A 24,287-nucleotide genomic window follows, 5' to 3' on the forward strand; every position below is an offset into this window, starting at 1 on the left:
CACTCCCTGGTAATTTCCCGACTTGACTACTGTAACAACTTACTAACTGGCCTCCCTCTCTCCCGCCTCTCTCCCCTCCAATCCATCCTAAATGCATCTGCCAGGATAATCCACCTCTCTCGACGCTCTGTTTCTGCTGCACCTCTCTGTGAGTCCCTTCACTGGCTCCCCATTCACAACAGAGTTAAATTCAAAATTCTCACCCTGTCCTACAAAACCCTCACCAATGCTGCCCCACCCTACATGTCCTCACTTATCAACAAATATACTCCAGCCCGCCCCCTAAGATCCAACAATGACCTGCTTCTTGCGTCCTCTACCATCACCTCCTCTCATGCTAGACTACAGGACTTCTCTCGTGCGGCACCAACCCTCTGGAACGCACTTCCTCGTGCTCTCAGACTTGTCCCTAACCTCTCTTCCTTTAAACGTTCCCTAAAGACCTTTCTGTTCAGGGAAGCTTATCACTCGACTTATTAACAAACTAACTTCACTTACCTAACAGTTGCCCTCATCTATCTCCTCACTAACATCATTCTCACCTTTGCAGTCCCCACCTCCTGTTTCCCATCCTCCTACCCATCTAGATTGTAAGTTCCCACGGGAATAGGGCCCTCAATTCCCCCTGTATTTTGTCTGTAAAATTATGTATTTTATTGTATTGTTTCTCCATTGTACTGTTATCCTTGTACCCATGGGCAGCGCTGCAGAATCTGTTGGCGCTTTATAAATAAAGAATAATAATAATAATAATAATAAGACAGGTGTGAAAACCAGTGCTATAGATCCTCATCCAAAGCTGCCATTTTGTTAAGAAAATGTACATGGTTTTGCAATCCAGGGACATGCCCCTTAAAAATGTTGTTGCTTCTAGAAAGTGACAGTTATAAATGAGCCCCTGCACTGATCAGTCAGTCACTGTGTAGCATGTTGCAGGGGCAGTATTCAGAATCCTACCCAATTTAAATTACAGAAGAAGCAGGCAAAGCAAATTAAAAAATGCTCACTCATCTCTCTTGTTGAATTTGACCTACTGTCCCCAAGACATAGCTAACCATATCTATTTAATTAGAATAAAGGTGTTGAAAACGTAAAGGGACAGTTTACTGTAAATCGGTTTTCTATTAATGTGTTTCCACTGATTTGTCATACCAGCTGCATAGTATAAAATGTATGGAAATGTGTTCTTTTAACTATATTTTAGTATGTGACTTACTGCTGATCACTGTGTTCAGTGATTAACATTGACATGAACGTTTAAGTACAGCAATAGTAATTGTACAGAATCACACTTGATAATTGGAGCCAGCTGGTTAGGCCAAATATAAATGTGTGTGTATAAATGTCCTCCAGAGATATTAAATACCAATAAAGATGGGTAAAGTGTGTGAAAGTTTATAAAAAAAAATATATTAAAAAAAGTGGAAAAGTGTATATATAAAATAAACGATAGTAGTTATCCTCAAATTAAGTCCTGGTTATCCTCAGAATGGGTCCTAGTAGATCTTTGTATCATCCAATGTAATCCTGGGTGTACCTGTAAAATGCAAAAGTGTAGATTGTACAAATGCAGAGAGCAGTATTAGAAATGTGCTTAATAGCTGTGGTCAACGCATTTCGGCCCCTATTTCGGCCTTTATCAAGACTCAAGTCTTAATTTGAGGATCATTACTATTGTTTATTTTATATATACTTTTCCACTTTTTTATAAACCTTCACACACTTTACCCCTCTTTATTGGAAGCACAAACCATTTAATGTTTTGTTTTGGTTTGTGCTGTTTTGTTTTTTGTTTTTTGTTTTGCCCACGCACCCATTTTTTAGTCGCATATTTGCAGTTGCAATATTTGTTTTTGAATTTTTGCCTTCACCCATTTTTTCACTCATTTTGGTTACCACAATTTGCTGAACATTGGCTGTCCCTGCTTCCACCACCCACCGACAATTCAGCCACTTCCAATTAATTTTCACTGGACTCACGAACTTGGACACTCTTCACATTAGGATATTATTAGAACCATATTAGGATTTTATTAGAACCATTAAGACTAAGGATTTAATGTCCCTGGAGGACATTTTATACACACATTTATATTTGGCCTAACCAGCCGGCTCCAATTATCAAGTGTGATTATGTACAATTACTATTGCTGTACTTAAACGTTCATGTCAATGTTAATCACTGAACACACACTACACTGAGTACACACTACTTTGACAAGAGTTGTATTTAATTGCGCAAGTAACATACATAATTATCATGGATCCATGATTTTATTATGATTTTATATTGCCTTCACCTATTGTGTTTTTCACTGTGGTTTTAAAAGTTTGACATTTGACCTCATTTTTTTTGATCGCCGATCTTTTCATGTTATTGATTTTATGTGAGTGTATTAAAATATATTTTAGACCAGCCAGTTTCAATTCGTACATCTCTTCCAACATCCATCCACTTTTCCCATAGCTACGTCGGCCTCTTTTGGCACTCTGTTCATCACTAATCTACTTAGACTTGCATTTTAGCCAATCAGTGCTAACTCATAAATATCTCCACGGTAGTTAGCGCAATGTTATCTATATGGCACATACGAACAAGCACTGCCTAGCTGTGAAAACTGTTAAAATGCACTGAGATAAGAGGCGGTCTTCAAGGACTTAGAAGTTAGCACCTACCTAGGTTTAGCTTTAAATAAACAATACCAAGAGAACAAAGTAAAAAGGAAAGTTGTATAAAATTGCCCTATCTGAATAATGAAATTATAACTTTGACTAGACTGTCCCTTTAAGTACTGAGATTTTCACAATAGATGAGGATACAACAGGCAAAAGCAGCTACTTCAGATGACAAAAAAGGAATAAAGGTGAAGGATATATTACTAAACAGTTTAATACACCCTGCAAGTAAAATAAATAATTGGGAACACATTGAAGGGGAGAATTTTTTTTTATATTCCACTGTCCCATTTTAACATACTAAATTTTAGCTTGAGGATCTAAAAACCTGGACATTAAAAGGACTATAATAGTTGACAAATACACACTTTACATTGTTAGTGCATGTACCAGTAAGACTAGCAACCCCACACTTTTATGTCTTTAACCCCTGCAGCAGAGCATCACTGGTCTCCAGCAGAAACTTTTTGGATCACCAGCGCTAGTCACACAACTCAACTGTGTAAGTAGCGCTGCTGATTGGATCATCTGCAGTTTCTGCTCAGTACCAGCGATGCTCTACGGCATTGTTTCTCAACCGTGGTCCTCGAGTACCCCCAACAGGCCAGGTTTTCATTATAGCTGAACCAGTGCACAGGTGAAATAATCGGCTTATGGGTAAGAGCAGGTTAGTAACCATGGATACTGATCAGCTGATTACTAACCGTGGATGAGAAATGCTGCTCTACGGGTTCCAGGCAGTACTTCTACTGTGTGTTTAACCCTTTTGCAGGGATTAAATACATATTAGTGCAAGGCTTCTAGTCTTTAAATGATATGCTCTAGCGCAATAAAACGTCATTTTTCAACTATTATGGCCCTTTAATTGTCCAGTTGTTTTGTATAGATTTTGAAAGCCAGTTGAAATACTTGACTCTCTGGTTCTATACAGAACACCTGGCAAACCCATTAATTACCACACTATTTTGTTATGAATATGCACAGTCACTGATGGATAAAGTCATATTACACAACGGAAAAAGACAGGATTATTTTCCGAAAAGCACAAGAAGTAGAGATGCGCACTCGGAGGTTTCGTGAACTTCTGAATGCGGAACAAGGAGGTCCTTCGTGCTGATTGACTCTTTTCAATGCCAAATTCATTCTCGTGCAACAGCAACACGCTAAAATGTGTGCAAATCCAGATTTTAGTGTGTAGCTGTTGCACAAGAATGAATTTGACTACAAAAATAGTCAAGTGGCACGAAGGGCCTCCTCGTTCCGCATACGGAGGTTCACGAAACCTCTGAATGCAGATCTCTAGTGAGAAAGGATGTGGGACATGTATACTGTAAAGTATGAGGTTACTCGTATAACAGGGTGTTTTAAGATAGTAATTTCTTGGAATAACAGAAAATGTCTTATGTATGTTTCTTTATGTAATGCACACAGTTTCTGTGCTTTAAGGTTGAGCTCAGTGAGTTTGCAAGACACAGAACATTACATACATTTACAGGCTTGCCTACTAAAAGCCTCAGTCTGTATTTCATCTGGTAAGCTCATCCTAGCTGTACAATAGGAACCACCAGGTGTATAATTAGGGTTGCCAATTGTCCAGTATTTAACACTTTCACTGCTAAGCGTTTTTTCACCCCAGTGCTGAGCCAATTTGAAGCTTTTTTTATGCTACCTATATTTGAACCCTATTTAAAGTCAAATTTCAGTGAGTGACCCACACAAATGTATATTTTTTTCCATCAGGCTCAGCAGATTCACAATATGCCATTATTATATTTATAATTCATGGCATGTGAGATAGCTGTATTGGCTTCTCTAAATAAGGAAAGTAAAAAAGGTGTCAATGCATTCTAAACCTTTTCAAATTTACCTAGTATGTTAATGTTTTTTAAGACTGTAGAAAAAAAATTGTAATAACAAGGTGTTTACAGTCCCTTTTAAATATCTCTTAAGTCATAATATGATACTTATTAAATATTTTAGGAGGAATCACTTAGTGTGTATTGTGTTAGGAGGCTGAAATTGATGAAGGGGATTTATTGTAGTGGTGTATAAGATTGATGCTAACTTAAAGGGCCATTATAGATTAAACATTGCATGCTCTTATTTGTTATAGCTTATAATTTAACAACTAGCGACCCTTTAACCCCTTTGCAGGGGTTAAACTTAAAACATTAAACACATAGTAGAAATACTGTACTGGATCTGCAGGGTACTGCTGGTCCTGAGCAGAAACTTTGCGTATCAAATTATCATGTCTTTAATCCCTTTGCAGGGTCGCTAGTCGTAAAATGACATGCTGTATTGAATTGGTTGCATTACATAAAAAAGAAATTGGAAGAATCATAACCGTGAAGAATATTCCTATAAATCAGAACATTTGAATGGGCATGGGGTATATTGCTTAGTTAGCTTGCACTATATTTGTTTAATATCTCTTTACAGTTGTTCAGTGACAGCTTTGATATTCGCTGTTTGCTTTGCTTCTCTGATGTTGTTTTATAACATTGTTAATAAAAATGTGTTATGGTCACAGTTAAACTAGCCATGCGTTATACCACATAAAGTTATGTCGTGATTATCATTTTATAAACCACTCCCTATTAATATAAGGAATATGACAAGTGACATCTGTTTCATTTACCATCTTAACCTAAAAGAATACCGTAGTCATAAAAATAAACAAGAAAAAAGAAATGAAAACAATTTTGATGTTAATGTAATTTTTTTTCTTTATGTACTGTAGATCTGATCCTAAAAGAAAAAATACTAATACCAGATGTGCGTTGGTGTTAATATATATATATTTTTTTTTCCACAGATATTTTTTTTTTCCAAAAGCGTGCGTAAATCAGATATCCCAAAATGCCGGAAGTTCTGGATACAGGTACCTAATAAATTACCCTTAAAGGAACATTTTGCTTTAAAGAAGAATTTTAAATGAGTACATTATATGAAGCAGGAATTATTACACAGTTTGTTTAATGTTTCAGGCACTGTTACCGTAGACAAACAACAAGTGCTGCAGATTACTGAGCGCTTGCAGAAGAAATTGAAAGACAAAGGAGAACTTTCCCATCACGAAAAAATGTGCATCTTAAGGGATACTCTCCAAAGTCCATTATTTAACCAGATCCTGACAGTCCAGCAGTCCATCAAACAGTTAAAGGAACAGGTGTGTAGAATATTCAGGTCTGGATGGTGTTGTACTGGTTTTAACTTGTCTGTGTCAGTTAAAAGGGAATATGTGTAACATTGTATTTTGTAATGTTTTCCCAACCTAAATATTGTCTTAAAGGGACATATTATATATATATATATATATATATATATATATATATATATATATATATATATATATATATATATATATATATATATATATATATATATATATATTAATTATCCCATAGATGAGCACTCTCACTTCCAGGTCAGCCTGCCAGGGTGCTAGTGAATAATGCATAAAAGTAACAAGAACTTGCACTCACTGGTCTTTCCATCAGAAACACACAATTTATTGTAAAGTTTCGGAGACAAAGTATCTGAGGTCTGAGGAAGGGGATACTCTGTCTCCGAAACGTTACAATAAATTGTGTGTTTCTGAAGGAAAGACCAGTGAGTGCAAGTTCTTGTGTGTGTGTATATATATATCTATCTTTTCAGGTGTGCGCTCCTACCTCGTTGTGTTCTTACAGAAAGGCTTTAAAGGACAATTGAATACAGTAGAATTGCAAAATCAACAAGTGCATAATAAAAAGACAATGCTATTTCACGTGTTCAGAATTTTAATTTTTTTTTAAAAACAAGATTTGGAATGTTCTTTCGGCCCCCTGTATCATGTGACACCATCGGCAAATCAGACTCTTACACAGATACACTGTGAACTCTTGCACATGCTCAGTAAGAGCTGATTCCTCGTAAAGTGTGCATATAAAAAGATTGTGCACACTTTGATAATGGAAATACATTGGAAAGTCTCTTAAAATTTCACACTCTATCTGAATCATGCAAGTTTTATTTTGACTTTAATGACCCCTTTAAGTTTCTACAAATGATACCAAGAGAATGAGGTAAATTTTGATAAAAGAAGTAAATTGGAAGGTTTTTAAAATGACTCTGGCCCCATTTAACAAAGTGGGTAGAGCAGATTCCCAGCATTCAGTATTGGTAAAGAGGATGATTGCAGCCCTCCCCCCTGCTGTTGCTTCACCAGTAGCACGGGGAACCTTGTTTGTCAATCCTCCTGGACAAATCGGCACAGGATGTTTTCACTCGGCCACCTCAGGCCTAAGACCATTGATTCTTAAAGGGATATAAACCCACATTTTTTCATTCATGATTGAGATAGAGCATGCAATTTTAAGGAACTTTCTAATTTACTCCTATTATTAATTTTTCTTCGTTCTCTTGGTATCTTTATTTGAAAAGGAAGGTATTTTTGATTCAGCACCTGGGTTGCACTTGATGATTTGTAGCTTAATGTAGCCAGGGGTCAAGTCCTACAAAAAAAATTGTGGGAACTCACCAAGACTTCCACCCCCAAAACAATAAATATTCTACACACCCACTGCATTTATATGGTTGCCTTTGGGTCTGAGACTCCTCCTCTGTCACAGAGTCTCACCCACTTAAGGTGCAAGTGTCCTATTTCTGCTGAGGGAAGCTAAATAAACTCAGAGCAAGCCACACAGAAATGTAAGCACCATGTGTATCACACATTGCGGGGTGATCACACAGCAGGACCGCTGACAGGCTTCCATTTAGTGTATTGTAGGAAGTGTTACTGCCCATTACTAGAGGATCTCACTATCCTCTAATCAGACTGCTCCAGCTCCTCCTAGCAGCAGTGTTTACTGGTGCGTTTCTGTCCTCTTTCCAGGGGGAACTTAATTTCACCTGCAAATAGTGCAGGAACTCCATTCCCATGCATTCCCGCTCGACTTGACCCCCTAAATGTAGCCACCAATAAGCAAGCGCTATCCAGGGTGCTGAATCAAAAATAGGCAAGCTCCTTAACTTAGATTCCTGCTTTTTTAAATAAAGATAGCAAGAGAACAAAGAAAAATTGATAGGAGAAAATTAAAAAGTTGCTTAAAATTGCTGCTCTATCTGAATCATGAAAGAAAACATTTGGGTTTAGTATCCCTTTAAAATCTAGAATTCATCATGGCGGCACCATGATGAGGGAGGTGGGGAATAACCTTAATGCTATGCTTATAAAATGTATTTAGGGTAAAATGTCCCTTTTAACTTTAAAGGCTCCAAACTCAAATACATAGCTTGATTAATGGAGCCGTCTATTTGCATAATGAAAGTTTAATTTTGATGTTCTTGTAATGTTGCTGAAAACTGATACAAGACAAAATCCGTCGGTAACCACTTCAGTATGTTTGCGGTTTCACTCACCTTGTGTGCCGCGCTGCGTCTCTACTGCCTCTGCAGCACCACTCTGTGTCTCCTGCTCAGCGCTCCCCACGGGAGCCGTAGCCAAGGGGATAGTTCCGGTTAGACAGGTGCAATAGGAAATACAGGGAGCTTCACCTCCTTCCCTCAATCGAAAATAGACATCCAAAACAGCCGAATCCTCGCACACTTATGGGAAGGTCAGGGCAAAGTGCCAAAAAACGAACCACCACTCCTTTGCTTTAAGTAAAAAGCTCCTTTATTTGAAAACACTAAAAGGCATACACGCCAGCAGAGAATGACAGGTCAAACGCGTTTCGTAGGTGTAACTTTTTCAATGAGCTCTAACATCACCTATTGACTCTCCCTTCATAAAGGTAATAACCACTCCCCCATTACAGGTGTCATAGGTAAGTCAGGTGAATTGGAGAAAAAGGAGTGCAATCAAAATTTAACATATTTGGAAATCATAACAAATGAGCATATGTGAACACAAAGTATAGAGTTGTAACAAACGTATTATTAGAGAATTAATTGGCGGTCCCATATTCACACTATACTGAAATGACATTTCATAAATGGTCTTATAAAAAGCTAAGACCTAACAGAAAGGGTTAAATTACTAATACTTTGAATTACTTTAAGCAGTCTCATACCTAGACTTTTTTTTACAAAATTTAAATACCCCCTTAAAGGGACAGTCAAGTCCAAAAAAAACTTTCATGTTTTAAATAGGACATGAAATTTTAAACAACTTCCCAATTTACTTTTATCACCAATTTTGCTTTGTTCTCTTGGTATTCTTAGTTGAAAGCTAAAACTAGGAGGTTCATATGCTAATTTCTTAGACGTTGAAGACTGTCTCTAATCTGAATACATTTTGACCACTAGAGGGCATTAGTTCACATGTTTCATATAGATGACATTGATCTCATGCACGTAAAGTGACCTAGGAGTGAGCACTGATTGGCTAAACTGCATGTCTGTCAAAAGAACTGAAATAAGGGGGCAGTCAGCAGAAGCTTAGATACAACATAATTACAGAGGTAAAACCGTGTTGGTTATGCTAAACTGGGGAATGGGTAATAAAGGGATTATCTTTCTTTTTAAACAACAAAAATTCTGGTGTTGACTGTCCCTTTAATCTGAGGCAGCATATTTCAAATAAAAGACTATGAAATAATAAGTCATCTTAGCCACATACTCTACTCATACAGTGTTCAATCATGAATGAAATGGGACTTGGGCTACAATTATAGCACCTCCTACTTTATATTGCTATTAGGTAACAAAATATAATTTCTTCGGGATTCACTATCTCCAATACTTACAGAAATTTAATCTACATAAAGTTTAATATCCCAATCTGAATTTAGACCTTTAGGGACCCTTGTATTTAATTGAAAAATCCAGTAGACTTCCTTCTGACTCAAAAGTTTTAGTCTATTCCCTCCTCTTTTAGGTCTTTTCACATGTTGTATGCCCTGAAAGCATAATAGTTTACTTATTGCCATTGTGTTCAGTTTTAAAATGTAGGGCAACTGGGGTATCTGAATTCTCATCACCAATAGATCTAAGATGTTCTAAAAATCTTGTTTTGAGGGGTCTGGTCGTCTGACCAACGTACTTAATATTGCATAATTTGCATGTGAGCAAATATATCACGTATGAAGTGTTGCAATTTATGTACTCCTTAATTTTGAAGGACTTCTCATCATCTATAGACTTGAAAGTGTCCCCCAAAATGGCATGCGTGCATGATGTGCATCTCCTACTACCAACGTTTCTAGGGGTAAGCCAGTTACCTGAAGTAATTGTAGGTAACATGGATGGGGAAAGAATATTAGCCAGCGTTCTAGATTTACGTGTTACAAATTTGCACCCTCTCTCTACTATTTTGTCCATAGTATCGTCTACCCTAAGAATGGGGAGAGACTTTCTAATAATTTGACAAATAGCACTGTATTCCTTACTGTATGCCGTAATGAATACTGGTTTTTGTTGGTAATTTTCCTTCTTTCTAGTTTTACTCTTGATCATATCATGTCTTGCCATTACTTCTACTTGTTCCTTGGCCTCTTTTAAGTCCTGTATTCTGTACCCCCTCTCCAAGAACCGTTCCGTGGTTCTCTCTGAGTGTACTTCATATGCCTCTTCTGTGCTGCAATTTCTCTTTGTCCTCATGTACTGGCCTTTTGGAATGGCCTTTATGACATGTCTTAGATGGCTAGACTTTGCCATCAGGAGAGTATTGCCTGCACTTTCCTTCCTATATAATTCCACTTCTATACTGTGCTTACCTTTTATCAGGTTTTATAAGTACATCAAGGAAGGGCATCTCTTTTCTGCTTGTGTTCATAGTGAATCGTAGATTTTGCTGATTATCAGAGAGATATTCGAAAAAGTTTTTAACCATTGAATCTTCTCCTCTAAATATGAACACAAGGTCGTCAATGTAGCGACCGTAATGTATAATGCGTTCTTTGAAGGGATTACCATCACCAAAGACACGGGACAGCTCCCACCAACCTAAAAATAGGTTGGCTTATGTAGGGGCAAACTTAGCCCCCATGGCTGTCCCCTGTCTTTGGCGATAGTAATCTCCCTCAAATAAGAAAAAAATATGAGTCAGCAAGAACTCAATGGATTTAAGAATAAACTCCCTGAGATCAGGATTCTAATCAGTATACATTTCCAAATATGATTGTATAGCCATGATGCCCTTATCATGGGGAATCACGGTGTATAGGGATATAACATCAATGGTGACAATACAATAATCATCCAACCATTCCACTTGTTCTATCTGTTTGATGAAATCTGTGGTATCCCTTATATAACTCTTAAGGCCCAATACAATAGATTGTAACAGAGTATCAATCATGGCACTCAAAGGTTCATTTAATGAACCTATGCCTGCCACTATGGGGCGTCCAGGAGGGGAGGTCATGCTCTTATGAATTTTTGGGAGGTAATGAAAAATTGGTACAATAGGATGCTCAACTAGCAGATAATCGAAATTCATTTTAGTTATTGCCCCAATCATCACCGCCCAATCCAAGAGATCATGAAGAATTCTCCTGTATTTAAAAGTTGGATTAGTAAGTAGTTTTTCATAAACCTCCTCATCCTGTAATTGTCTATAAGCCTCCTTTATGTAATCAGTCCTATCAAGGACGACCACGTTCCCTCCCTTGTCAGAATTGCGTATTACAATAGATGGATTGTTTTTAGGAGGTGCTATAATTGTAGCCCAAGTCCCATTTCATTCATTATTGAACACTGTATGAGTAGAATATGTGGCTAAAATGATTTATTATTTCATAGTCTTTTATTTGAAATATGCTGCCTCAGATTAAGGGGGTATTTCAATTTTCTAAAAAAAAGTCTAGGTATGAGACTGCTTAAAGTAATTCAAAGTATTAGTAATTTAACCCTTTCTGTTAGGTCTTAGCTTTTTATAAGACCATTTATGAAATGTCACTTCAGTATAGTGTGAATATGGGACCGCCAATTAATTCTCTAATAATACGTTTGTTACAACTCTATACTTTGTGTTCACATATGCTCATTTGTTATGATTTCCAAATATGTTAAATTTTGATTGCACTCCTTTTTCTCCAATTCACCTGACTTACCTATGACACCTGTAATGGGGGAGTGGTTATTACCTTTATTAAGGGAGAGTCAGTACGTGATGTTAGAGCTCATTGAAAAAGTTACACCTACGAAACGCGTTTGACCTGTCATTCTCTGCTGGCGTGTATGCCTTTTAGTGTTTTCAAATAAAGGAGCTTTTTACTTAAAGCAAAGGAGTGGCGGTTCTTTTTGGCACTTTGCCCTGACCTTCCCATAAGTGTGCAAGGATTCAGCTGTTTTGAAAACTGATACATAGGGCAAGATGATTTTAAGCTTTCTACTGTAGCTCGATTATCCAAGAAGTCCCTCAAAGAATTTTAGAAATGCAAATTTTAACTCCGTGTGAGGTTTTAAATGGGAAGATTTCTCTCCATGTCGTTGAGTTTTTTATTATCAGACCCATTGCCTAATACAAATAACATCTAACCAGCACAATGGTTTATACAGAAACCTTCTCCTCTGGTACTTGTGCGTGATGTTAGAAGATCAAGGAACAAAACTGAAACAAGTGCGCAAGATTAGCTTCTTGATATTAATATTACAAAATGTAAAATTCTGAAATGATAGCAGCACTTTAGGATACAATAAAATTGATGGTGTTTTTTTTAAGGTTTCATTTAAATTGACTAATCTATTTTAGCTGCAAAATCATTACAAAAATGTAGCCTGCCATAATTATTCTATGACTGGTGGAGACTTAATCCTTTAATGCCCTGAGATTTATTTTCACAAAATGAACCCACATATACAGTATGTTCTCTATATATGTAAAGCTGGCCTTTAAATAGCAAATAAAACAACTTATTTTTCTTTGTTGCATCATATTTAGGGCATTTAAAAACCAGTTTGTTAATATTTTTTCTTTGTAGTGCTTGTGGGATATGTAGCTGTCCACAAATAGAGCAGTGGCAGTTATCCCCCTCAGCTAATGGGCCGTTTTTACCCTAAGGATGAGTATTGCACACTTCCTATCTGTTTAATGAATTTACACATAAAAATTAGATGCGCATTCATAGTTTTCGGGAAATCATGAATAGGGAAGACAGCAGCCACCAGCGGCATTTGGCTTTTTTCGGAGAACACACTAAGATCTGTGCAAATCCAAATCTTAGTGTGTTGTACTATCACAAGAAGAATTCTGGCTCTGAAAAGAGATGAATGTCGCTGGCGGCCGCCATGTTCCCCTTTCATGATCTCACAAAAACTATGAATGCGCATGTCTAATAAAAATGTAAACCTATTGAACCAGTGCTCTTTTATATACTGTATGTTGTATGTATAAGCTATATGTCGTATGTATATTCATTTTCTTTTTCTCTGTTTGGGCCTGATAATCTAAAGCTGTTTGCTCTGAGGAGATTATATAAGATGTCTCGTCAGTAGTGCAAGGTCCCTCAAAAAAATTAGAAGGCAAATTTTAGCTTTATAGTTGTTTGTCTCACTATTCAGGATTTTGGATGTGAAAAAAATAAGATTTTGCGTGATTTGTTTCCATGCCAGTGATCTTTTAATCTGGCTGTCTGTCTCTGTGCAGCTCTTGCACTCTCTCTCGCTCGCACTCTCTCTCGCTCGCACTCTCTCTCGCTCGCACTCTCTCTCTCGCTCGCACTCTCTCTCTCGCTCTCACTCTCTCTCTCGCTCTCACTCTCTCTCTCGCTCTCACTCTCTCTCTCGCTCTCACTCTCTCTCTCGCTCTCACTCTCTCTCTCGCTCGCACTCTCTCTCTCGCTCTCACTCTCTCTCTCGCTCACTCTCACTCTCTCTTATTATTTTTATTTTTTTTCTCTTTCTTTCTTGGCACGATTCTCAAAAACTCACCGGTATGGAGAGAAATGATAAATTATCATCTTATTTTAACTAGTATTATATTGTAATATAAGTTTCTTCCCTTTTACATACAGAAACTACATAGTTATCAAGGAAAATCTTCCTTTTCCTGAGGGGCTTTGCAGTAGGGTCAAAACTTCTTATAGAAATTCCCCAGACCAAAGAGATTTAGAGAATTTGGACCCTAAATCTCTATCGCTGTTAGACCTCTCTAACAGCCAACTGATTGTCTAGTTTTATTTTTAGGCCACTTGACCTTGACAAAGAGCAAACTTTTCTTGTTCCCATGTTAAAATAACATGAAACACAATTTTTTTTTCTGCCATGATTCAGATTTAGCATATAGTTTTAAAAACGTTTCCGATTTATTTCTGGCATTGTTTGTTGAAAAGCGAGTAGGTATGCTCAGGAGCGTGCACATGTCTGGAACACTATATAGCAGCAGTTTTGCAAGAATACTTTTTACAATGTTATACACTTTCAGCAGTGTTTACTACCAGACACAAGCAAGCTACCTACCTATGCATATACATCAACAAAGAATACCATGAGAGTTAAGCAAATTTGATAATATACAATTTCAGAGAAGCTTCCAATTTATTTCTCTGTCTGAATCACGTAAGAACCATTGCTTGCTCAGTGTGCTTAGAGGAATACTGCTACACCTCGCTGACGAGGCCCAATGAAGGCCGAAACTATCGTCTGGGGTTGCTTTGTTCCTTGTTCAAAGAGGAATTGCCTGGTATTTTGGCGCTGGACTGACCGTAATAGGCGGGATCAGACTGATATATTACAGGAAAGTTCTACTCTGTGAAAAGCATTGCTGGGCTAAAAGAAGTTGCACCCAGGTGGTAAATCGCCATAGAACAGGCTAACAATGGTATTGAGCTGGTTGTTCGTTCCTGTGAGTGCATTTCTCTCTGTGTGTATTCATTCTAGGTTTCATGCTCCTCTAACTTACTAATGCAAACTTAAAGGGACAGTCAACACCAGAATTTTTGTTGTTTAAAAAGATAGATAATCCCTTTATTACCCATTCCCCAGTTTTGCATATCCAACACAGTTATAATAATACACTTTTTACCTCTGTAATTATCTTGTATCTAAGCCCCCTTATTTCAGTTCTTTTGACAGACTTGCAGTTTAGCCAATCAGTGCTCACTCCTAGGTCACTTTACGTGCATGAGCTCAATGTTATCTATATGGAACATGTGAACTAATGCCCTCTAGTGGTCAAAATGTATTCAGATTAGAGGCAGTCTTCAAGGTCTAAGAAATTAGCATATGAACCTCCTAGTTTTAGCTTTCAACTAAGAATACCAAGAGAACAAAGCAAAATTGGTTATAAAAGTAAATTTGGAAGTTGTTTAAAATTACATGCCCTATTTAAATCATGAAAGTTTTTTTTTTTGGACTTGACTGTCCCTTTGAAACATGAGTGCATTTCTAACGGTTTAGTAGTTTGGAATATTCTTTTTCTTTAGTGAAACTGATCCTTTGTCTAATAATCAGGTGTTGTCAGAAGAGTCATTTTATTAAATAAGCTGTAGAATCCTCTCATTGTGTCATATAGGTTACTTTATTTTGTCATTTAGCAAAATTACATTTAAAAATAAAGTAAAAAAGCTTGTGTTTTAGGTAAAAATGACTTAGTGACACTAGTTTGAGTATAATTTCTTTCCTTAAAAGGACAGTAAAGTCAAAATTAAACTTAAAGGGACAGTTTACTCATAAATGTTCTCCCCTTTTAAAGGGACATTGTACATTACATTTTTTCTTTACTTAAATGTCTTGTACATGATCCATTTCTATAGCCCATCTGGGAGTGTTTTTGTAACGATGTATAGTTTTGCTTATTTTTAAATAACATTGTGCTGAATTTCAGACGCCTAAGCAACCCTAAACGTTTTAGATGTATACTGATGTCTACAGACTCCTGCTTGCTCATGTTTGTCTAATACGTCTTTTTATATGGAGGGGGTGGGGTGTCTGCTCATCCTGATTTCCCAGCCCCTTTCACTGGGTGTCCCAGCCTAACCTCATCAACCGTGCTAAACTTGGAGCTTCTAAGGAAGTTTTTAAAAAGTGTTGTTGTACTGGATTTTATATCAGCATCTGTGAGTATTCTTCTTTATAGTAGTGTCTAATACATGCAGTTTATATGAAAATTGGTGTATTCTGTCCCTTTAATTTGTTCCCAAATATTAATTTTACCTGTTGGAGTGTATTCAATTGTTTACGAATAGCTCCTTTGCCTTTATATTACTATTTGAAAAAGCCGGTTTTGTCTGTGTGATCCCTACCTATGCTGAAAGTTTCTATACCTTAGTATAGGCTATGGATAAGTTATGTAAACACAGCCAGAAGAAGAAATTACACTCCCAGTGGGGAGCGGGAGAGAGAAAATTAAAAAATGTTCATTTCAGTTGTTCTTTCTAAGTATTGTGAAAAGACCGAGATAAGAAAGGGAAGCATTTGTGACATAAAGGAGCAATCTCTTATTTATTTTATACTCCAGCTGGTGTAACAAGTCATTGGGAACACGTTAAAGGGGCACCAATTTTACAATACACTGCCCCTTTAAATGAATTGGATATAGCATGACATTTTAAACAACACTTTTCCAATTTACTCCTATCATCAATTTGCTTAGTTGTTTTTGTGTATCATTTGTTAAAGAGTAATCCTAAATGAGCTTAGGAGTGTGTACGTATTGTTTATAGTAATGTTATACATTGTTGCAAACATTAATGTCATAAACTGCTATAGACACGTGCACTCTCCTGAGCTTCTATCAGCCTTCCTAGCTGTAGTCTTTAACAAAGGATACCAAGATAACAAAGCACATTTGATAATAGAAGTAAATTGGAAAGTTGTTTAAAATTGCTGCTTGATCTGAGTCATAAAAGTTTTTAATTTTGACTCTTACGGTCTCTTATTGACCCTAGCTAACTATAGGGTCAGTTACAATCCTTTTGTACAACTGATTTATCTAAAAAAAATCCGCACAGACTTCTGTAGAAAATCATTTAGATCTTTTTTTTTCTAAAGGAATTGACTCCTGTGTATGTTCTAAAGGAATTGACTCCTGTGTATGTTCTAAAGGAATTGACTCCTGTGTATGTTCTAAAGGAATTGACTCCTGTGTATGTTCTAAAGGAATTGACTCCTGTGTATGTTCTAAAGGAATTGACTCCTGTGTATGTTCTAAAGGAATTGACTCCTGTGTATGTTCTAAAGGAATTGACTCCTGTGTATGTTCTAAAGGAATTGACTCCTGTGTATGTTCTAAAGGAATTGACTCCTGTGTATGTTCTAAAGGAATTGACTCCTGTGTATGTTCTAAAGGAATTGACTCCTGTGTATGTTCTAAAGGAATTGACTCCTGTGTATGTTCTAAAGGAATTGACTCCTGTGTATGTTCTAAAGGAATTGACTCCTGTGTATGTTCTAAAGGAATTGACTCCTGTGTATGTTCTAAAGGAATTGACTCCTGTGTATGTTCTAAAGGAATTGACTCCTGTGTATGTTTCCATATCAGCGTATTGCATAAAGGAGAGAAGGAAGTGCTTTTGGTTGTTCTCGCAACACATTAAGGGACCGTATAGGTTACAAATATCAGTGCACATTCCTGTAAAACTCTCCTTCCTATTAGATTTAAAAACAAACGTTATTATCAGTTTGTGCTAGAAATCTGCTTTTAGCCTCTGTTCTGGAGCTACGCCCAGGTGTAAGGCATTTAAAAACAACTTGGTAAAGATGGGCATTGCAGCAAATGAGATGCGCCCTATAACAAGAACTTGTTCCTGATGGTCAGGATTTCCGTATACTCTAATTCTTGCATTATTTTCATTTATTAGATAGTGATTTAAATATTGTAAAATTAGAATATGTATTCCAAAAGTAAACAAATATCAGCAACTGTCTACCATAAAATATTGTGTATTACTGAACTAGTTGTGAGTTCTGTGCTTGAGAATTCAGAGTATTCATTGTCTAAACTAGAAAGTTTCTTGGTATATTATTTCCCATCGTTATTTTTGTAAGTCAAGCAAAATAGTTTTTAATGAACTAACTCTTGTTTCCTTAGCTGAATCGTATGCCAGCTGACCGTTCTGCAGAATTTGATTTCACAAAGAAAGGTTTATTGGTATTTGAAGCTGACTCTTCTGCGCAGTTTCGAAACAAGAGCAACTCTTTGTCCTTTGACAACTTTATTTCGTCTAGATTACCTCTTCTTGGTCCCAACTCCGGAGGAGGTGACTTCAGCCAAAAAATTCAAAAGATGGCAGAGGTATGTATAGCTGCACAGCTGACAAGTTTCTATTGAAATATCACAAACCTGTATTGGGACATACAAGTAAAAATGTTAGCGAAACGCGCTGTGATGTAGTTCAAAGAACAGCAAATTTCCTCTTTGTTTTCTTATTGGGTAAACTTACATTTTATTTAATGTCTAATCTGTGATAGGCAGTGGGACTGAAAGGACAAAAGTCTTTTTATGTTCTCACATTATTTCTTCAAAGATATTTTGTATTTGTTCTAAGCAGACTAAATCCATGTTCTCAGAGATGGACAGATACCGCCTATGGTTCCCAGATGGATAGAAACGTATGTTTTACACGAGTAACCATCCTTTTACTCCTCGTGGGATTTTCTTTTATACGTCACATCCTATTTCAGGGGACTTAAAATGTTATTTTTCTGCTGTTGCAATAAATTATCATACAGGCCTAATGTTAATGCTTTTTGAATATATTAACATCAACTGTTTTTAATTCCCACCCCCTACCCATAGACAATGCTTGTCACTGTCTTTTTTTAGGGAAACTTCCATGTTTTGCCCTTATCACCTATATTAAAGGGACAGTAAACACCTTTCTGTTGTGTTGCTATAAAATAACAAATCGGCAAGTCTAAATGTTTTTAAAACAAATTAACATCCTTTTTTTCTGCACCCACCATTTGCCTTATTTGGAGGAGCCAATCTGGTCTTTAGTCTGCAGACAACCAGTCTAGCACCAGTCATAAAATTAGTATAAAGTACTCTGTTTTGTAGTTGTTATTAGTTAAAGGGACAGTTCACCCAAAAATGTTCTCCCCTTTAAATTGTTAGGGACAGATATGTGGCAGAGTTGGCCTTGAAAAGGCAGCATAGTGCATTTCAAGTTCTGAGTATTGAAAATGTGCTCAGTTTTCAGAGCTTAGTTATATGAAAAGGAGTGGAAATAAATAATGAGAATATATTGCAAAGTTTTTTTATTACAAATAACTATACATTTTATTTGCATATATCATGGTGTTTACTGTCCCTATTAAGGACATGATTAGCAGTGATATGTTACCGTGTGTGATAAAACAACACTCAGATTAGGAGACGGTAGAAGTCAGATATATTATACTAGGCGATAAGCCTTCCAAGAGGGCAGTCTATTTATTTAAAGTTAGCTCCATCTATCCCTATGCCTCTGTCCCTATCCCTCTATCCCTATCCCTCTATCCCTGTCCCTCTATCCCTATCCCTCTATCCCTATCCCTCTATCCCTATCCCTCTATCCCTATTCCTCTATCCCTATTCCTCTATCCCTGTCCCTCTATCCCTATCCCTCTATCCCTATCCCTCTATCCCTATCCCTCTATCCCTATCCCTCTATCCCTATTCCTCTATCCCTATCCCTCTATCCCTATCCCTCTGTCTATATCCCTCTATCTCTCTATCTCTGTCCCCCTATCCCTATCCCTCTGTCTATATCCCTCTATCTCTCTTTCTCTGTCCCTCTATCTCTGTCCCTCTATCCCTCTATCTCTGTCTCTGTCCCTCTGTCTCTGTCCCTTTGTCTCTGCCCCTTACCCCCCCTCAAACAGCTCTCTAACCCTCCCCCGTCTATTGCCACCATCTTAGGTACTGGCAACTGTCTGCCAGTACCTATAAACCCCCCCCCTTTTTTTTCTGTAGTAGGGCACTCTCACTCCCTCCCCCCTCCGCTGCTGAGCCGCCCACCTGCCTCCTGCCGGCACCAGCAGAAGATCGTTACAGGCGGTGACACACACAGTGTTACTGTCTGTAACGATCAGGCATCTGGCGTCATATATGGAGGCGGAGCACCGATTGCGCTCCGGCTCCATATGCGGCAGATGCCTGAAGCTTCAGGAGCTCCAGCTCACGGCTGTTATGTTACAGCTGAGAGCTGGATCTCCTGAAGCTGTCTCGCACTGCAGGCTGCGCGCACAACTGATGACGGCGACGGACGTGTTACAAGCGCATTTCTGTTATAGATAATATACATTCCAATCCACTAACAAACTGCCATAGAAAGATTACAGCCATAACCTACTGGAGCCACTAGAACAGATTACTTTGGGTGCATTTAACAAGAAACCATAATAACCCTAAATGTTCTATACCATGATGGTAATATTAATATAGATCTAATTCATTGCACAAAGATGCATAGTCAGGGAGTAACAATATGAAATGTATAGATGTACTTGATCTCAGTGTTCTCTGTATATCGTATAGTTTTACCGTTCTATCTTATAATATGTGCTATTCATTCTCTCAACGAGGGGATTACACACCCAAGGCATCTCATACATTTTTTTTTTAATTGTATGCATATAATATTTGTAATGAAGTCTGGAGAATGACTCACATGTGAAGTGGGACTTTGTTTTGAATTAAATATCTATCATCTATATCTGTCTATCTATCTATCTATCTATCTATCTATATCTATCTATGTCTGTCTATCTATCTATCTATCGACCAGTGATCTGAGCAATGATGATATAAACCTGTACAAATTGTTAATGAATGTTTAGTTTGCAACCATTTTTATTATATTTTTATTTTCTATAACTGTGTCCATTAAATGTTTAGATTTTTAAAGTTTGATATCTGAAACATTTTATATATATTTTTGAGGGGTGCATAAGGATATGGTTATATATGCAAACCTGTGCATTCATTATTTAAAAAATGTGAAAATCTGCATTGCCAAACAGCAGTTGATTCAGTCTTCATCCAACCAGCAACCTAGCCTACAACTTATATAGCTGGAGAATGAAGTGTGAAAATAGCTCTTAAATTCCCTTCGGTTTTAATGCACTTTGTTGACTGCATGTGGTGTTCTCTGTTTCAATGAAAATAATGAAGTGAGATCCTCCACAGAATTAATTTATTATCAAAGTGCTGAGTTTGTTCAGTCTAACAGGAAATAAATTTCTCTGAGTTCACCGGTTTCACTGGAGCAGATTGAACATGTTGGCAGGGACATAAACTCAACAAATCAAAATTCTATTTGTTTTGTTTTTCATTAGGGCAGGCAAATTGAATATATAGATATAGAAAAACCTTCTGTAGGAGGCCTTGGATTTACTGTGGTAGTGCATAAGAATCCCAATGTGGGAGAGGCTGGTGTATTTATCAGAGAAGTTCAACAAGGAAGCATAGCAGACAGGTAAGATATAAATGTATTTTGTCTTTCAAATAAATTTACGTTTTTTGTTTTTACAACGTTACATGTTCACATAATTCACAAGACACAAACTGTCATCTATCAGTGGTGTAGTATGCAAACGAAATTGGCTTAGTAAATGTACCATGACCAAAAACATAATTTATGCTTACCAGATAAATTCCTTTCCTTTCTGGTAGGGAGAGTCCACAACTTCATTCCTTACTGTTGGGAAATACAACACCTGGCCACCAGTAGGAGGCAAAGACACCCCAGCCAAAAGGCTTAAATATCCCTCCCACTTCCCCTATCACCCCAGTCATTCGGCCAGGGGAACAAGGAAAAGTAGGAGAAACATAAGGGTATAAAGGTGCCAGAAGAAATAATATACAAAGGGAGTCGCCCAACAAAAATAAATTACGGGCGGGGTCGTGGACTCTCCCTGCCAGGAAGGAAAGGAATTTATCTGGTAAGCATAAATTATGTTTTCCTTCCATAAGGCAGGGAGAGTCCACAACTTCATTCCTTAATGTTGGGAAAACTATACCCAAGCCCCAGAGGACACTGAAGGAATAGCAGGAGGGAACAGAAGAGAGGCGGACCCTAGTCTGAGAACACCACAGCTTGCAAAACTTTTCTCCCGAAAGCTGCTTCAGCCGAAGCAAACACATCAAACTTGTAAAATTTAGAAAAAGTCTGTGAGGACCAGGTAGCCGCCTTACAAATCTGATTCATAGAGGCTTCATTCTTAAAAAGCCCAGGAGGAAGCCACTGCTCTAGTGGAATGATCTGTTATCCTCTCAGCTTTCATAAGCTAAGCGGATGACACTCCTTAACCAGAAAGATAAGGAAGTCGTAGTAGCCTTCTGCCCTTTACGCTTCCCCGTATAGATAACAAACAAAGAGGAAGATTACCTGAACTCCTTAGTAGCCTGAAGATAGAACTTCAAGGCACAAACAACATCTAGATTGTAAAGTAAGCGTTCCTTCGGTGAAGGATAAGGACACAAGGAAGGAACAATCTCTTAATGTTACAATCTGATACCACCTTAGGGAGGAACCCTAATTTAGTAAAACCACCTTATCAGCATAAAAAACAAGATAAGGGGGGTCACATTGCAAAGCAGAAATCACAGAAACTCTGCGCGCAGAGGCAATAGCCAACAAAAGAGAACCTTCCAAGATAACAATTTAATGTCAACAGTATGCATAGGCTCAAACGGAGCCTGCTGCATGACACAAAGAACAAGATTGAGGCTCCAAGGCGAAGCCCCAGATCTAAACACAGGTCTGATCCTAGTCAGAGCCCTTACAAAGGACTGCACATCTGGAAACTCAGCCAATCTCTTTTGCAGTAACACTGACACGGACGATATCTGTTCCTTCAGGGAACTAGCAGATAGACCCTTCTCCACACCATCCTAAAGAAAAAACAAAATTCTGGCAACCTTAACCTTATGCCAGGAAAAGCCACGCTCTTCACACCAGTACACGTCTTCCACACTTTATGGTAGATACGACAAGTAACTGGCTTACAAGCCTGAATCATAGTGTCTATAACACTCTCAGAAAATCCTCTCTTGGCTAAAACTAAATGTTCAATCTCCACGCTGTCAGCCTCAGAGAATCTAGATTTTGATGTATGAAGGGACCCTGTATCAGCAGATCTCTGCGACAAGGTAACCTCCACTGAGGAGATGAGGACATCCCCACCAAATCCGCAAACCGTGTCCTTTGCGGCCATGATGGAGCAATCCAAATCACTGATGCTCGCTCCTGCTTGATGCGGGCCACCACACGAGGGAGAAGCGGTAATGGAGGAAAAAGATATGAGTCTGAACCTCCATAGCACTGCTAGGGCATCTATTTGCTCCGCTTGAGGATCCTTCCACCCGTACCTGGGTAGCTTGGTATTGAGGCGGGATGCCATGAGATCCCCTGGGTAAAAGGTTTGCCTGCTGAGGAAGTCCGCTTCCCAGTTTTCCACACTCGGAATGTGGATCGCTGACAGCGTACAGCTGTGAGTCTCCACCCACTCTAGTATCTGAGATACTTCTGTCATCGACAGGGAACTTCTCGTTCCCCCCTGATGGTTGATGTAGGCAACCGAAGTTATATTATCTGATTGGAATTTGATAAACTGGGATGAACCCAGAAGGGGCCAAGCCTTTAGAGCATTAAAGATTGACCGGAGTTCCAAAATATTGATCGGAAGGGAGGACTTCCTGAGTCCACAACCCTTGTGCCTTCTTGGCACCCCAAATGGCTCCCCAACTGGATAGGCTTGCGTCCGTAGTCACAATCTCCCAGGACGGTCTCAAGATGCACGTGCCTTGGGACAGATGATCTGGACAGAGCCACCAATAGAGCGAGTCTCTCGAACGGTTGTCTAACACAATCCCTTAGACCTGTTCTTCTTATCCTGCGGTAGGAAGGCACGTTTCCCTCCGGTAACCGTTGAAATAATGGAGCCCAGCCCTGGACCAAATAAAATCTTCCCCTTGAAGGTAAGTGAAAGGAGTCTGGATTTAGAAGTCATATTTGCAGATCAAGACTTTAACCAGAGAGCCCGACGGTCTAGGACTGCAATGCCAGAGGCCTTTGCATTTAGGTGAATAATCTGCATATTCGCGTCACAGATGAAGGAGTTGGCAATTCTCAGAGCTTTAATTCTCTCCTAAATGTCCTTGAGGGGAGTCTTCACCTCAATGAGCTTAGACAGAGAGCCACACCAGTAGGTTACTGTTTCAGCAACCGTGGCTACAGCGGCCGCCAGTTGAAATAAAAACCCTGTATGTTGAAACATCTTCCTCAGAAAAGTTTCCATCTTTTTATCCATCAGTTCTCTAAAAGAAGAACTATTCTCAAGGGGGATAGTAGTATGCTTAGCAAGCGTTAAAATATACCATCCACCTTAGGGATGGAGCCCCACATTTCCAATTGAGAGTCAGGGACCGGGAATAATTTTTTAAAGGTAGACGAGGTGGAAAAAGAAGATCTGATTCTTTCCCATCTGTTACTAATAATGTTTCCCATTTTAACGGGCACAGGAAAAGTCAGAGGGACCTTCCTGTCTTCATAAACCCTGTCTAATTTAGGGATCTTAGGTTCCTCAGGTAGCTTAGCCCCTGGAACCTCTTGGGTAGACAGAACCTACTTTAATAAAAAACGCAGATGTTCAATTTTAAATCTAAAGGAGGGTTCCTCCGCTGTAGGAGGTTTAGACATTGAAGTCTCTGACTCAGAAAGCTCACCCTCTGAAGCTACAGAGGTTAACTCATACTC

General features: G+C 38.2%; 1 protein-coding gene across 1 annotated transcript in view; it reads left to right on the forward strand.

Moving 5' to 3' along the window:
* The window catches only part of PATJ (PATJ crumbs cell polarity complex component), a gene marked incomplete in the record, with an annotated part of 974,742 nt that overhangs the window by 6,327 nt on the left and 944,128 nt on the right, over window positions 1–24,287 (forward strand). The window contains 4 exon segments of the mRNA XM_053693647.1: window positions 5,495–5,560; window positions 5,667–5,848; window positions 17,636–17,839; window positions 20,866–21,005. Of these exon segments, the coding sequence (XP_053549622.1) occupies window positions 5,539–5,560; window positions 5,667–5,848; window positions 17,636–17,839; window positions 20,866–21,005 (548 nt within the window).

Source organism: Bombina bombina, chromosome 10, assembly GCF_027579735.1.
Source record: "Bombina bombina isolate aBomBom1 chromosome 10, aBomBom1.pri, whole genome shotgun sequence".
Lineage (NCBI taxonomy): Eukaryota > Metazoa > Chordata > Amphibia > Anura > Bombinatoridae > Bombina > Bombina bombina.